At 44.3% G+C, this 14,013-nt stretch overlaps 1 protein-coding gene across 2 annotated transcripts in view; it reads left to right on the forward strand.

Moving 5' to 3' along the window:
- Nucleotides 1–1,783: 1,783 nt before the first annotated feature.
- Psmf1 (proteasome inhibitor subunit 1) overlaps nucleotides 1,784–14,013 on the forward strand; it is a 29,579-nt gene continuing 17,349 nt past the window's right edge. The window contains exons 1-3 of one of the 2 annotated variants that reach the window (XM_036183471.1): nucleotides 1,784–2,077; nucleotides 8,385–8,537; nucleotides 9,840–9,922. In XM_036183471.1, the coding sequence (XP_036039364.1) occupies nucleotides 1,949–2,077; nucleotides 8,385–8,537; nucleotides 9,840–9,922 (365 nt within the window). In that variant the 5' untranslated portion in view covers nucleotides 1,784–1,948. The remainder of the gene's footprint in view (nucleotides 2,078–8,384; nucleotides 8,538–9,839; nucleotides 9,923–14,013) is intronic. The other variant, XM_036183472.1, reaches the window with a different exon arrangement.

The following is a 14,013-nucleotide window of genomic DNA, read 5'->3' on the forward strand; positions in this document are numbered from 1 at the left end:
GAGCTGACTGCTCATGAAGTAAGAGGCTGCACTGCAAAAGAAACAAACAAACCAAAACAATAATAGGGAAAAAACACTTAAAAGCATTAATAAAGTTGACCAAAAGTCTAGCCTGCCTTTTATCATTATCATGAACCAGAAATTCTAACCTATTCCAGTGATAAAATTCTCCTCCCTACTGTACTGGTATTGATAGCTTTCTCTGCTGCATGCCTGTCCCCTTGGCATGCCGCCGACTCCTAGTGCACAGTGTAGAGAGTAGAGATAAGCAAGGGACAGTGTTAATTCTCCAGTCACACAGGAATAGCTGCATTTCACACGTATGTGCCTTTGCACATCCTGTTCCCTTTCAAAGAAACACTTTTTCCTTTTTTTTTTTTTTTTAGCTGAGGATTGAACCCAGGGCCTTGTGCTTGCTAGGCAAGCGTTCTACCACTGAGCTAAATCCCCAACCCCTTTTTCTTATTCTTTCATGAGAGTTCTGTGCAGTTGGCCATCTCCTTCTCCAAGAAACCCTTCTAGACCCTCCCTTGAATCACATGATTCCTGTGGGCTTGTGCAGACCCCACAGGAATCTGTGTGGCAGATTTCACACTCGATTGATTTTGTCTGTTTTTGTTTTGTTTTGTTTTGTTTTTGTTTTTGTTTTTAATAAAAAAAAAAAACAACTAGACAGCTCCATCAGGACAAGACCTATGGGCTTGTTCACCTAGACATGAAGCTGAGGGAAGTCCAGGCTGTTATAGTCAGGAGAACAGGGGAATGAAAAGACACTTGGAAGTGACATTAGAAAGGTGTAGGGCCTGTGGAGTAAGAGGGTGGAAAACCTAGAGAGGACTTATCTTCTCCTTTGTGGTGGGAGCTCTAGGTGGTTTGGACCTAGAGAACATGGTCTTGCTTGTGTTTTAACAGAATCTCTCTGGTTGCAGGGTAAAAACAGTGTAGCAGAAAAGGCTGATGCCAGGCACCCAAGTGAAAAATGACAATGGCTTGGGTCATGGTACCAGAATGGGAAAAGTGAATTTATTTGACTACAAAGAAGTTCTGGACTTCAAGAAACTTGGAGAAATAATAGGTGGTAACATCTTGATGGAGATAGGCAAACAAGTGACTGACATTTGGCCATTCACTCACGGGCTCCAACAACTCTGATCTGCTCTGTCACTTGCAAAGTGAGGATGGGTAATAGAATAGCCCCCATGAATTTGTTGTGAGGGTGTAAAGGTTTTGGTATAGGAATCAGCATGCAATCTACATGGACAAATGCTATCCTATAAGCCAAGTTACCAGCTCTCTGGGGCATCTCTACCACTTACTGGCTGACTGTGCCACAGTTTCCAAATCTAGAAAGTGGTATATATATATAGTACTGTCATTAATACCAACTAGAGGAGATATAATCTAGATGTATGAAAAATTTTTAAAAAGACATAATTTAGAGAGTTCAATAAATGCATCCACAATTAGCATGCAGAAAAAGGTGCTACCGGGCAAGCACGAAAGGCATGCTAATAAATTACTATGAAAACATCTAAGCCAGGCTGCCTAAGTTCTTCCCCAGCCTAGTACAAACTTCACTTTGCAGATGAGAAGTCTATTGTAGTCGGCAGCGAGGTGGCCTCTTCCCAGGGATGAACTGCCTGACGTTCAGCGGTTGGTCTGCTGTAGGCGGAAGTAGAATCTGGCTTTGAGAAGCTGCGTCCTCGCCTAAGTGCTCCCTAGCGGAACCTTCCAACACCGTGCGTGCAGTTCCAGCCCGGAGCGCCTACAAAGCTAGGAGCTATTTCCGGCACAGGTTTCTGTGTTTCTGCGCAGGTGCGGACGGAGCTAAAAGCGAAAGGAGCACTCTAGGTGTCGCCGCTGCTCGCAGTCCCGCGCCTCCCAGGCGGAGCGGCTTGCTGCACTGCCAGCTCTTTTTCTTCCTTCCCCACAGAAGACGCGAGCGTCCATGGCGGGCTTGGAGGTTCTCTTCGCGTCGGCCGCGCCGGCCATCAGCTGCCCACAGGACGCGCTCATCTGCTTCCTGCACTGGGAAGTGGTGACAAACGGCTACTATGGCTTGGGCACCGGCGACCAGGTATGCTGCGGAGCCGGCCTGGGTGGAGGGGAGTCCGAAACCAGAGGCCCAGAGTCCCCGCCTGACTCTGCCAAGCTAGGGCCGGAGGCTTCTGACGCCGCACTATTGCGCGCCTGGCGCTGGTGTCAACAGCTGGCACAGTGTAAACCCGAGAACGGAAAGGCGTCCCAGCACAGCCCAGCGCTCAGGCTGTGTTGTGTGGATCTGACACTGAGACAGACTAACTATTAGCTTCCTCAGAGTCCTCATCCACCCGATTTCCCTAAAGTATCTTTATCACGCAGTCGTGGCGTGGAATACTCAATGCTACACATCCAACTCAAGTCACCACCACCACACCAACCCAACCCCCTCCACCCCCCGTCTGGTCCCAAGCACTGGTGTGGCGGTGAACTTTGACCTACTCAGCCATATTGCAGGACCCCTTCTTCACCATTCAGCATGATGGACCAGCCTCAGCCCACTCACTACTCATCTATAGCCCAGGCTTGTAGACACAGCACCTAGGTTCTGCACCTACCCAGTACCTGCATACATACACCTTGGTTGTGAGCGTTCTTCCCTTAGAATTCCCATCTACTCTCCCATCTCCAGGTTCTGCCTCTTTAACTGATGAGGCCTTGGTGACATCCCCATAGAGGCCCGATATGGGACCAGTATACATCACTGATTCTCTGTCCTAGCCTCCTTTTCTCTGCCCCTTCCTCATGACCCCTCACATCGACCTGTATGGCAGGTTTTTGGGTAAACTAGCCCTGGTCCCCTTAGTGCCCCTTCATTCCTCACGTGCTCAGAGGAAGTATTCTCACAGCCACAATCCCACATATACATTCTTGGGGATTAAGGGACTCCAGACTTGGCCCTCTATGTTACTGTCTTGGCACTCAAAATTCAGACCAGTTTTAGAAAGACAGTCCCCTCACCGCCCTGGATCTTACAGAGAGATTTTAATCTTCCTCTCATCTCATCAGTTCCCAAACCCCTACATATCTTCAGCTTCTTAGATAAACTTTAGAGACTCTGAATTTTCTCTCCAACACAGCTTTAAGGTCTCCTCCTTCAACACACTTTGAACAGCCTGAGCTCTTGAGTAAGCATGGCCCTGCTGGTGTTCTATCCCTGTCTGTCCTATAAAAGTAAGAACTCAGACTACGCTACCCCTCTCACACTTTACCCTCCTCAGAAGGAAGCAATACACAAGAATTTATTGATTTCTTTCCTTTCCCTGTTCCCTCCCAAACCTCAAATAGCTTCTCAGGGCTAGAAGATGCAGGATCCAGACATCTTCCGAAAGGACAAGGAGCCTGGGGGATGGGGGTTTTGGGAAGCATTGCCTGCTGAGCCTCTGTCTACCTCAGTACTAAATCCTGCATGCCCTTAGAGGTGGCATAGTGTTTGGGTTTCAGACCAGCATGCTGAGTTTATTTCTTGCTGCCCCCTCTCCTAAAGCCCTTTCCAGGCCCAGATTGTACTTGTCCACTCACTGCAGATGGATGGGTGTATTCTCATTCAAAGTAGAGGCCAAAAGAATTTGAGAGGCATCTTTCCTGTTGATTTATCTAGTAGAGAATTTTATTTTCCAGCCTGGAGCCAGCAAACCAGTGATGCTTGCCAGACTGAGGGCAATTGTTTTGTCTCTCTAGCCACCTCCTGCCACTAGAGGGGGCAGCGGGGTGGGGAATAGGGAAACAAAGTGCTCAAAGTATGCTCTTGACTGTGTTGTACCCACTCAGCAGTTAAATAGAAAGCTGTATTGTCCACTCCCTCTTTGGTTTCGTCTCTAGCACTGTAGAGCTGTGCATGTAATATATTTGATTTGAAGACCAACAGATCCCTTAACTTGAACAACAAACTGACATTGGTTTAGTCTCCTTATTGAGGTCAGGGCTACTCTCCATAAGAGCTCTGTAGCTGTGTGAGGTGACTTAAGGGGCAGGGACATGAGATGGCCATAGACATGGAATTTGGCTTTCTGTTGTAGGAGTCTGAAGATTATGAAGAAAGAGAAAATGACCTGTTTGTGTGTGTGTGGTTTTATTGGTTGGTTGGTTGCATTCTAGCCCATTGGCACTGGGGTGAGCTCAGTGGCCGCTAAAGGAGGTTTCTAGCCTCAGGATTTTGCCTAAGATGGCAGTTACCCCTACCTTCTTAGTACTCCAGCCTGCCCTGCACTGCTCTTTAATAGGTCTCTGCTCCTCTTGGGCCTTAGAGTTTTCATCTGAGGGAGTTCAATTATACAAACATGCCTTGGTCACTCGCCAACCACGGCCTTCTGGGACACTTGATATTTTATATCAAAGTGCAGAGGGCGGCGACATGATGTGTTGGGTGCGCGCCACTTCTGTTTTCTGAGGAACACCCGTCTTACCATGGTGAGGCATCAGCTTTACCTGACCCCAGCGATTCTCTCTTGCTCTGGAGGGAAGGTGTTGAGGTGGGGAACAGAACAGGTTATCTGTATACCAAGAGAGTGTGTTGGTGGGTCAAATGCTGGACATGGAAGAGGCAGAAGAAAGCCAACGGTCTTGACAGAACATAGATAAGGTGTATGGCCCCAGTTTCCAGAGTAACCCTTAAAATCCACAGAACTGTAGGAAGTCACCGTGTGGGTAAGGAAGCAGTTTCACTTTTGTTTCCCCTCACTGCTTCTCTGCTTGAGGCCTGCAGTTTGATTTGTCACCTAGCCAAGTCTGATTAGGACTCCTCCGCCAGTGGATTTCCAAGCACCAGGGATGGCCTTTGCTGGTACCTGCTTGTGCAGTCCTTCATGTCTGGACACTGTCCTTGTCAGTGTCCTCCATCTCTAGCCTCATTCCCTCCCACCACGTTCTCATGAACACAGCTTCTAGTCATGTTGTTCTATGTTGACAATGTAAATGTGTGCTTTTTAAAGTTTTTTTCAATAAATGATACTGGGCCATAAACCATTTTCCAGTTCCCCCTGCTATCCCTGTAAATCCCCACTTCAGATGTCCCTCAGCCACCCACCTTATCACCTACAGAGTCCAGTTGTGCTTCCTGCTGGCATATTGCCTATTTTGTTGACTTGATCTTCTGTAGGTAACTCGGCCATGAGTTCACGACTGCAGTGGCCATGATGTGTCCCAGAGGACAGTGTCTCGTGGAATGCCTCCTTGTCCTCTGGCTCTCACATTGTTTTTGCCGACACACATACACACATACACAGTTTGCTCTAGAATGCTGTAATTAGATCTAGTGTGTTCTTTCTAATTGCCGTGTTATAGACCGCTGTCAGAGTAGTTTGCTTTTCCCCTCTGCTTTGGCTGCTCAAGCCCAGGCTAAGATGAAGACCCCTATTGCTTATCAGGTCTTCCATGTGTCTGCAGTTTCTAGGAGGACATGTGAGTCTTGGCTCCTAGGCTAACCTGAGCTGGATGGTCTCAGAGGCCTGTGTAAGTTTTAAATTCCCACAAGTAGTGTTGAAAGTCACTCTAGCCCAGTCAAACTCACAGTCATGGGCTGATGGACGTGTGTGACCTAGATCTCACTATTTCAGCTGTGCTTCTCTGATAGTAAGTTTAATAAAAGAAACTTTTATACTGTTTACTGCTCTTTCTATTGTTTGTTTTCCCAGCACCCCCTTATGTGCTGGTTATTTGTGGTTCCTTTTAACTGCAGTATCTGTGGCTGCTCAGAAGCTTTAAGTTATGGCTGTCTCACAAGTGGTACTGTGTTTCTTGTAGGGGTCCAGCTGAAGAACTTTTCTTCCCCACCAGAAATCACTGTTTGTTTTTACTATTAACTCAAGAACTAGTCTCATACTTTAATGTATAAAAGGAAATGTCCTAGTTAATTGGGTTTTTTGTTTTGTTTTGTCAACTTAACACAAGCTAGAGTTATATGGAAAGAGGAATCTAAATTTTGGAAATGCCTCCATAAAATGAGTAAGTCTGTAGGCAGGCCATTTTCTTGACTAATGGTTGATATAGGAGAGAGAGTCCAGCTCACTGTTTAGGTGGTTTTGAGGTGTATAAAAAAGCAACCTGAGCAAGCCAGTAGGCAGTGTTCTTCCATAGCTTCTGCTTCAATTCCTGCACCCAGGGTTCTGCCTTGAGTTCCCGCCCTGACTTCCTTCTATGATAGACTGTGATGTAGAAAAATAAATAAGACAATAAAGTAAGTAACCCCCCACCCACCCCCACACACAAGTTGCTTTTGGTCGTGGTGTTTTATTATAGCAGTAAAAGTTATAACTAAAACCAGGAAATCTTAGAATTATTAAATAGGGAAAGCAAGGAGACTATTACAATGAATACATAGAAAGATACATTTTACAGTCCACCAGATTGGCAAAAACAAACAAGTAGTAATAGCGATGCTACAAGCTGTGTATAGCACCAGGAGCTCACTTATTTCAAGTTGAGTGCTGTAGGTGGAAGTTTCTATTCTGTCAACAACTCCCAAGCAGCTGCTTCCCAAATTACCACACAGAAGCTTATATTATAACTGCTTGGCCATTAGCTCATGCTTATTACTGACTAGCTCTTACACTTAAATTAACCCATAATTCTCATCTATGTTTAGCCACATGGCTTGGTACCTTTTTTCAGTTTGGCATATTCATCTTGCTTTCTCTGTGGCTGGCTGATGACTCCTGACTCTACCCTTCCTCTTTCTGCATTTTTAAGTTTGGTTGCCCCACCTTATACTTCATGCCTGGCTACTGGCCAATCAGCGTTTTATTAAACCAAATCAAGTGACATATCTTTACAGTGTACAAGAGCATTATCCCACAGCAGAGTGCTATTAGTGTACAGTTTGCTTTTACCTTATAGAAGTTCATCCTCTGGGCATACCACACATGTGCCAAATGTGTACAAGAGTGTGTTCATAGCAGCATTGTTAATAATGGAAAAAGAAATCAATTAGAAGCATTTCTAATGTCCACCAGCCAGTGAATTTGTAAGTCACAGCATATTCACTTAATGGAATACTGTACAGTTGTGTATGTAGATCAGCTACAAAATACATCTACATGGGTCACCTTCTCAAAACAATGTTGGATAAAATGGGCAAGTGTTGGGTCAAGAAGATGGTTCAGTCAGCAAAGTGCCTACCTTATAAGCACTGGTTCCTGAGTTCTCATTCCTAGGACCCATCTAAAAGCCAGGCACAGAACTTAGCAGAGGAAGAGGAGCACTCTTGGAACTCAGTGGCCAGCCTTACTGAACCATTGTGTTCCAGGTCCAATGAGAGACTGTTTCTCAGAAAATAAGGTGGAAAGCCATTGAATTCAAAAAGCACGCACACACAATTTAGTTTATTTAATGTGTGTGAGTGTTTTGCCTGCATGTATGCATGTGCTGGATCTACTGGGTCTGGAGTTATAGGTGGTTGAACACCTCCATGTGGGTGCTGGGGGTCAAACCAGTTCTTCTGGAAGAGCATCGGGCTGAACTACATCTACAGCCCCAGAAGCAGTATATTTTTATAACTGCACATATAGTGATGCAGTGTGAAGGTAAAGTAATAAAAACAATAGTAAAAGTGGCGACACCTTTAAAACTGGGAGGCACAGGCAGGTGTATCTCTGTGAGTTCGAGGCCAGCCTGGTCTACGGAGCAAGATCCAGGACAGGCACCAGAAAACTACACAGAGAAACCCTGTTTCAAAACAACAACAACAACAACAACAAAACCTCACAGTATTGGGTGCTCTTGAGGACAGAGACATTCCTTGGGGTACACAGCTTTAGTGATAATTTTTAGTGGCTGATAATACTGAATCTCTTATGCTAGTGGTGACTACATAGGTGTCTATTTTATAACTTCTAATTCTTGTTTGTGTGCTACATTTGGGGTGTATGTTCATGCTTTTTATGTTGGAGAGTCTCTCTTAGGATCTTGCTTTCAGGCATTTTATGATCCTATTACAGATAGCCCAAGGTCTGAAGTGTGGGGTATACTGCTTTGATTTTCATACTGGTCTTATTCTTATCAGGATGATAGATGATTATTAAGCCAAGGCTGTAGTTACTTTGATTTTAATTTTTGGTGGTTCTGGGACTTAGCACATGGTCCTCATAAATGCTAGGCAAGCCCTCTACTACTTAGCTATATTCCTGGCTCAAGGCTGTTGATTGCTGGCAGGCACTTCCTGTGGTGTGTTTTTGAGGCAACTGGATAGCTGAGTGAGAGTACTGATTCCCAGATCTCTAACTTGTTGTGTATCCCTGAACACATATCTATGATGTGAGGGATGGGATTAGGTTAGGGTAATACGGTCTCTTATAGTTCTGTGTTCTGAGGCCAAGATCTTTCTCTTCTCAACCCTGGTGTCTTCTCAGCCAGGTCCCAGTGATAAGAAGTCAGAACTACTGCCAGCTACATGGAACAGCAATAAAGAACTGTATGTCCTCCGGTATGAGTCTAAGGATGGGACCAAAAAACTTCTTCTGAAAGCCATCTCTGTGGAGAATGGCATGATCATCAATGTGCTGGTGAGTCTGAGCCCAGGGTCTGCTGATGGTGTGGGATTCAGATGACTGTCTAGAAACCCATTTCAACAATGGATTCAGAAATGTCCCCAAAGTCTTTATCTAGTAATTCCACTTTGGGCATTTTCTCCTGAGGTGAGAAACCAGAGTAGATGTAGAAAAGCTTTGTGCATAAAGGTGTTTATTGCCTGTATTATACAGAAAAGGGATTTCCTGTCCACAGCAATACTCACCCAGTGACAACACAGGAGATGAAGGCTATCATAGTCCCAGCAGCTCTTTTAGTTTCTTAAGTAAGAGGTTTTACTGACTTGGGCCCTTTACATTTCATGTTTATTGCTCTGGAGACTATCATCTCATCGTACACATACATACCCTCCACCACCATCATTCCTTTAATGCCTCTCTCTCTCTCTCTCTCTCTCTCTCTCTCTCTCTCTCTCTCTCTCCCTTCCTCTCTGTCTGTCTCTGTGCCTCTGTGTGTGCGTGTGCGTGTGCGTGTGCGTGTGCGTGTGTGTGTGTGTGTGTGTGTGTGTGTTCATGTTCAAAAAGTCCAGTCCTGACTATCCACCCCTACCTGCCAGACAAGTCTAAGCGCTAGTTCTCAAGCCTGTTTATTTTAATTTAGTACACATAACATCTTGCATTTATGTTCTTATTGTGCTCTGCTTTAATGCTGGTATTTTGCCCCTGAATTGTGAGCACCTTGAGGTAGATGACTTTCTTTCTGTTCCATTTTGTGTTGGTGATTTATATGTGCTCATGGGAGTATCTGGCTGTATTTTTCATACTTGGCTTTTTTCACTACATGTTTTGGAGGTCTTTACATAACACAGGTAGATAGACACCATTCTCTTTCATTACTATATATTACTCCACTGTCCTTTCCCTTACTGATGAACATTCAGTTCTTATCCAAGAACTGGCTTCTTAGTTGCAAACAATTAATTCCTTCAGGTTAATATACATGGGTTAAAAGAACTGAGATAGCTCATTGAAGTAGGTTCCAAGCTAGGCCTCCAAAAACAGTACCACAACTTCGAGAAACCACTGTGGCTTGCCCCATTCCAGGCTTGGGTACTGATTACTACTGTCAGTGTGGAGTGCCCATGCTGTGACTCCTGCAGCCTGGTTGTTCCCCTCATGAGCAAGATGCCTGCCCTTAGCTGGGGCTGCTTTTCTGTGTTACTCCATGTTATGGTTATGTATTCATTGGGTACCTCAATTCCTTCCCCACCTTCCCCTGTATACCAGTAAACTGAGAACTATACCTCCATCTCTCATTTTCTGTTTTCACTTTTCTAGGAACATGGCACACAGCAGGTGGCAGACTTGACTCTGAACTTAGATGATTATATTGATGCAGAAGACCTGAGTGATTTCCACAGGTACTTCTAAAGAATGTCTTTTCCATGAGAAAAGGCAGAGAGACTCAGTAGCGAGAAATGAGGAATGGTTTGGAAGTGCCCAGAGAACAAGTATGGTTGGCTAAAGAGCTCGCCTCCTAGGCACGGTCCGTTCTCTGTTCTCTTCTTGTTTGTTTGAAGACAAGGCTACATAGAAAATGTCCCATGAAGTAAAATGATGCATTCAAGAGTCCACAGATGCTGCAGTGGCTCCAGACCTGGGTCTAGGCTAACTGCTTCAGTCAAGAATAGGTCCTCAGGGGGCCAGCAAGTGCCTCTGTGGGTAGCAGCGACACTTTCTGGTAGAGGTGCTTGTGCACAGACATGACAGCCTGAGTTCTGAATCCCACAGGTGGCAGAAGAGATCCATGAGAGAGTTGTTCTCTGATCTCCACACATGTGCCATGGCGTGTGCACACACACACACACACACACACACACTACACACACATACATTCTAAAAAAGAATAGGTTCCTTAGAGAAAGTATGCGTAGTCAAGTCTTCACTCCGTTCCCAGCTTTTGTTCCCAAACAAACATTTTAGAGCCCAAAGGTAGTTCCCAGCTGCCCACTGTTCCCATCATCCTCTGGTGCCAGAGTTTATCTGTTACAAGCCCTAGGCTGACATGGACACAGCACCTCTACGCTAGGGTTCACTGTTAGTGTTGTACTTTATGTGAGTGTGGGCACACTCAGGGTTTTAGTACTAGATGGCACTGTTTCACGCTGTCCAGTTCCCTCCACACTGTCTCTGAGAAGCATCCATCTGTCTCCATAGTGTCACCTCTTCCGTGAGGTTGTAGTTGGAAAAGGAGTCCATGCAGAGTGTTTTCTGATGCGCTGGACTGCTCTGCATGCCTGCTGGCAGTGCCTCAAGGGAGTCCGCGCTCCCACACCCTTGTCAGCATTTGGCAGTGCAGCAGTGGTGTCTCACTGTGCCAAGTGCAGCCTCTGAGGACAGGATACGGATGTCTTTCTTTGGCTGATTTCTCTGTGTCGGTCTTCTTTGATGAGGCTGTTCAGATCAGTTTTGCTCAGTTTCAACTTAGGTGGTTCATTCCCTTACTGCGTTTTAAGAGTTTATTGTAAAATTTAGGTGATAGTCCTTTATCTGGTAAATGTTCTCCACATAGTTTCTCCAAGCTTATGGTTTCTCATTCTACTGACATCCTAAACTTTTAATTTTAAAGTTTGTAACCTACAGAAGTGAGACAGTTTGCAAAAACACACAGTAGATTAGCCAGTTTTTAATACTTTGCTGTTTTTGCTCAATAAGAAATTATGGTATTTTTTATTCTTGAACCATCTGAGGATTATTTATAGGCTTTATGTGGTTTCATCCCTAAATACTGTAGCATGGAACAACAGTATGTGTATGTGTGCACATGTGATGTATGTTCATGCGAGCATGTAGGTGTGCATGTTCTACAGTATGTGTTTGCAAGTCAGAGGACAGCCTCAAGTTTAAGTCCTCACTTGTGACAGGGTCTGTGTTGTTCTGCAGCTGGTACGCCAGGCTAGTGGCCCACAAGCTTCAAGGGTGGTTCTGCCTTTGCTTCCTATTTTGCCACAGGATCACTAGGATTGCAGATGTGTGCTACTGTATCTGGCTTTATATGGGTTCTGGGGATTTGAGTTTGGGTCCTCACACTTGAGTGGCAAGTGCTTTACCCCTGCCCCCAAGATCCCCACTCAAGCCATCTCCTTAGACTAGCAATCTCATAAGGATGTCATCTTCCTTAACTTTAAAACAATTATCACACTTAAGAATGTAGCACTGGGGATAGGGATTTAGCTCAGTGGTAGAGGGTAGAGTGCTTGCCTAGCAAGCACAAGGCCCTGGGTTCGATCCTCAGCTCCAAAAAAAAAAAAAAAAAGAGAGAGAGAATGTAGCACTGTTATAATGTTTAATATGCAGGCCACATTCTGATTTCTGCACCTATCCCAACAGTGTTCTTCAGAGCTGATCTTTTAGGTTTTTTTTATCCACCTAAAAAGTGCCCATTGCATTGATTTTTAAGTTCAGTTTAACTAACATTGTTCCTAGGCTTTCATTTTCTTATTTTATTAAGACTTGAAGTGTGTGTGTGTGTGTGTGTGTATCTATGTGTAATATTCCCCCTTGCCTTTTGTGGTGCTGGAATCAAAGCCTGACCTCATGAGCTGTGTTCCTAGTAATGCACAAAGGAAGAAATCATCTCATGGAAGCACAGGCTCTGAGAGCTTTCTAGGATCAGCTCTTCAGCACTAGCCTCCTTCTCACCCTCGCTTCCAGCCTGCAGTGTGATGCTTCTAACCACCTCCTTCCATCGGATTCCCTCCAACAGTCACTGAGTACCACCTCTTCTAAGCGGGAGCTGGTGCCCCTCGGTGTGCTTGCTGAGAGTGTAACCCTGGCTAACTCCTCTTTGCCTTGGCCTTTCTGTGTCAGACAGTAAAGTAGGCTGTCTTTTGCCACTACCAAAATGACATTTGTTCTTCCAAGGGATAGTCTTCCAGGAAGTTCTATAAGAACTTCCGCTTTAGGAGCTGGTAGTTCTTGAAAGCAGGGCTGATTTCTATGAGTGAAAACCCATAAGGGAAATAGATGCCTCCTCATATCATATCTGATTGAAGGGAAAGAGGAGTTAGACTTGCCTCTACTTAGCTTAGGCAGAGAAACAAACAACAGAGTCCCTTGTGTTCTATGTGCTAAGTAAAAACATAATCTGTGTACAGTTGATTGGGCCATGGGCTCTCAGATCTTCTGACCCGTGGCAGCTGCTGTACCATTTGACTTTTTCTTTTGTATTATTTTGGTTTTTATGAGACAGGGTCTCATTCTGTAGTCCTGGCTGGCCGGGGACTCACTTTGTAAACCAGGCTGATTTTAAACTCACAAAGATCCCCCTGCCTCTGCCTCCTGAATGCTGAGACTAGAGCTACAATGTTTGGCCCTTTGTTATGTTGTTGTTGTTTTTTGTTGTTGTTGTTTTGTTTTCTGTTTTTTGGGGTTTTTTTGTTTTGTTTTGTTTTTTTGTTTTTTTGTTTTTTGTTTTTTGTTTTTTTTTGTTTGTGTGTGTGTGTGTGTGTGTGTGTGTGTGTGTGTGTGTGTGTGTGTGTCAGGATCTTGCTAGGTAGGCCAGGATGCCTTAGCCCCTTGGTAATTTGTTCTCCATTTCTAGAATTTTGCCATTTCAAACATTTTACATAAATAGAATTAATATATAATCTTAAGTTTGGCTATTTCACTCAGCATAATGTTCTTGTGATCCATCTAAACTGTAATGCACAGTAACTGTTTGTTCCTCTTGTTTACTGAGTATATTTTACATATATATACAATTGTGTATACAACAATGGATTTTACCACTCACAGGCCAAAGGACAAGTTAAATGACTAGACTGTGCCCGTTGGGGAACTACGGCTAAGGAAGCCATAGCATTTGAGCACAGACTTGTGTGCAATTGTGGTTTCATTTCTCTGTGGAAAATGCCCCAGAGTGCAATGGTAAATTCGTTTTTGGTTTTGTTTTGACGTGTCACATGCACTACCATTATGAGCGACCCCACTTCTGTGCATCTGTCCTAGCATTCGATTTTGTGTTATTTGTTGACTGTGCAGTGACCTCGTTGGGATCATTAATTTTCATTTTTCTAATACTGAGTGAAGTTTTGAGGTGTTTCATTTCATTGGGGCAGGCTTCCGTTGGAAATTTGTGATAGGCAAATAGTTTCATTGTTCACTTTTTAATCTTTATGATTTTCTTCTTTTCCCTTATTATAGTGCCCATAGCTTCCAGTGTTATATTAAATAAGGGTTGCCAGAGAGAGCTTCCTTGCCTTATTCCCAAAGTTAGGGGACAAAGGATTCTGTCCCCACTATTGATTGTAGGGCATACAGCAGATGGTTTTTTTTTTTAATCAAGCTGAAGATGGTTTCCTATATTCTTAGTTCTTTGTTAGTGCTGAGTTTTTATCATGAGTGGATTTGTCATATTGTTTTGTGAAATGGTTTTGCTTTATCAGTTGGTATGATTATCTGATGTTTTTTGCCTATTTGTTATAAAGGTAAGCTACATTGATTTGTAGAT

The sequence above is a fragment of the Onychomys torridus genome, chromosome 4 (assembly GCF_903995425.1).
Source record: "Onychomys torridus chromosome 4, mOncTor1.1, whole genome shotgun sequence".
Classification (NCBI taxonomy): Eukaryota; Metazoa; Chordata; class Mammalia; order Rodentia; family Cricetidae; genus Onychomys; species Onychomys torridus.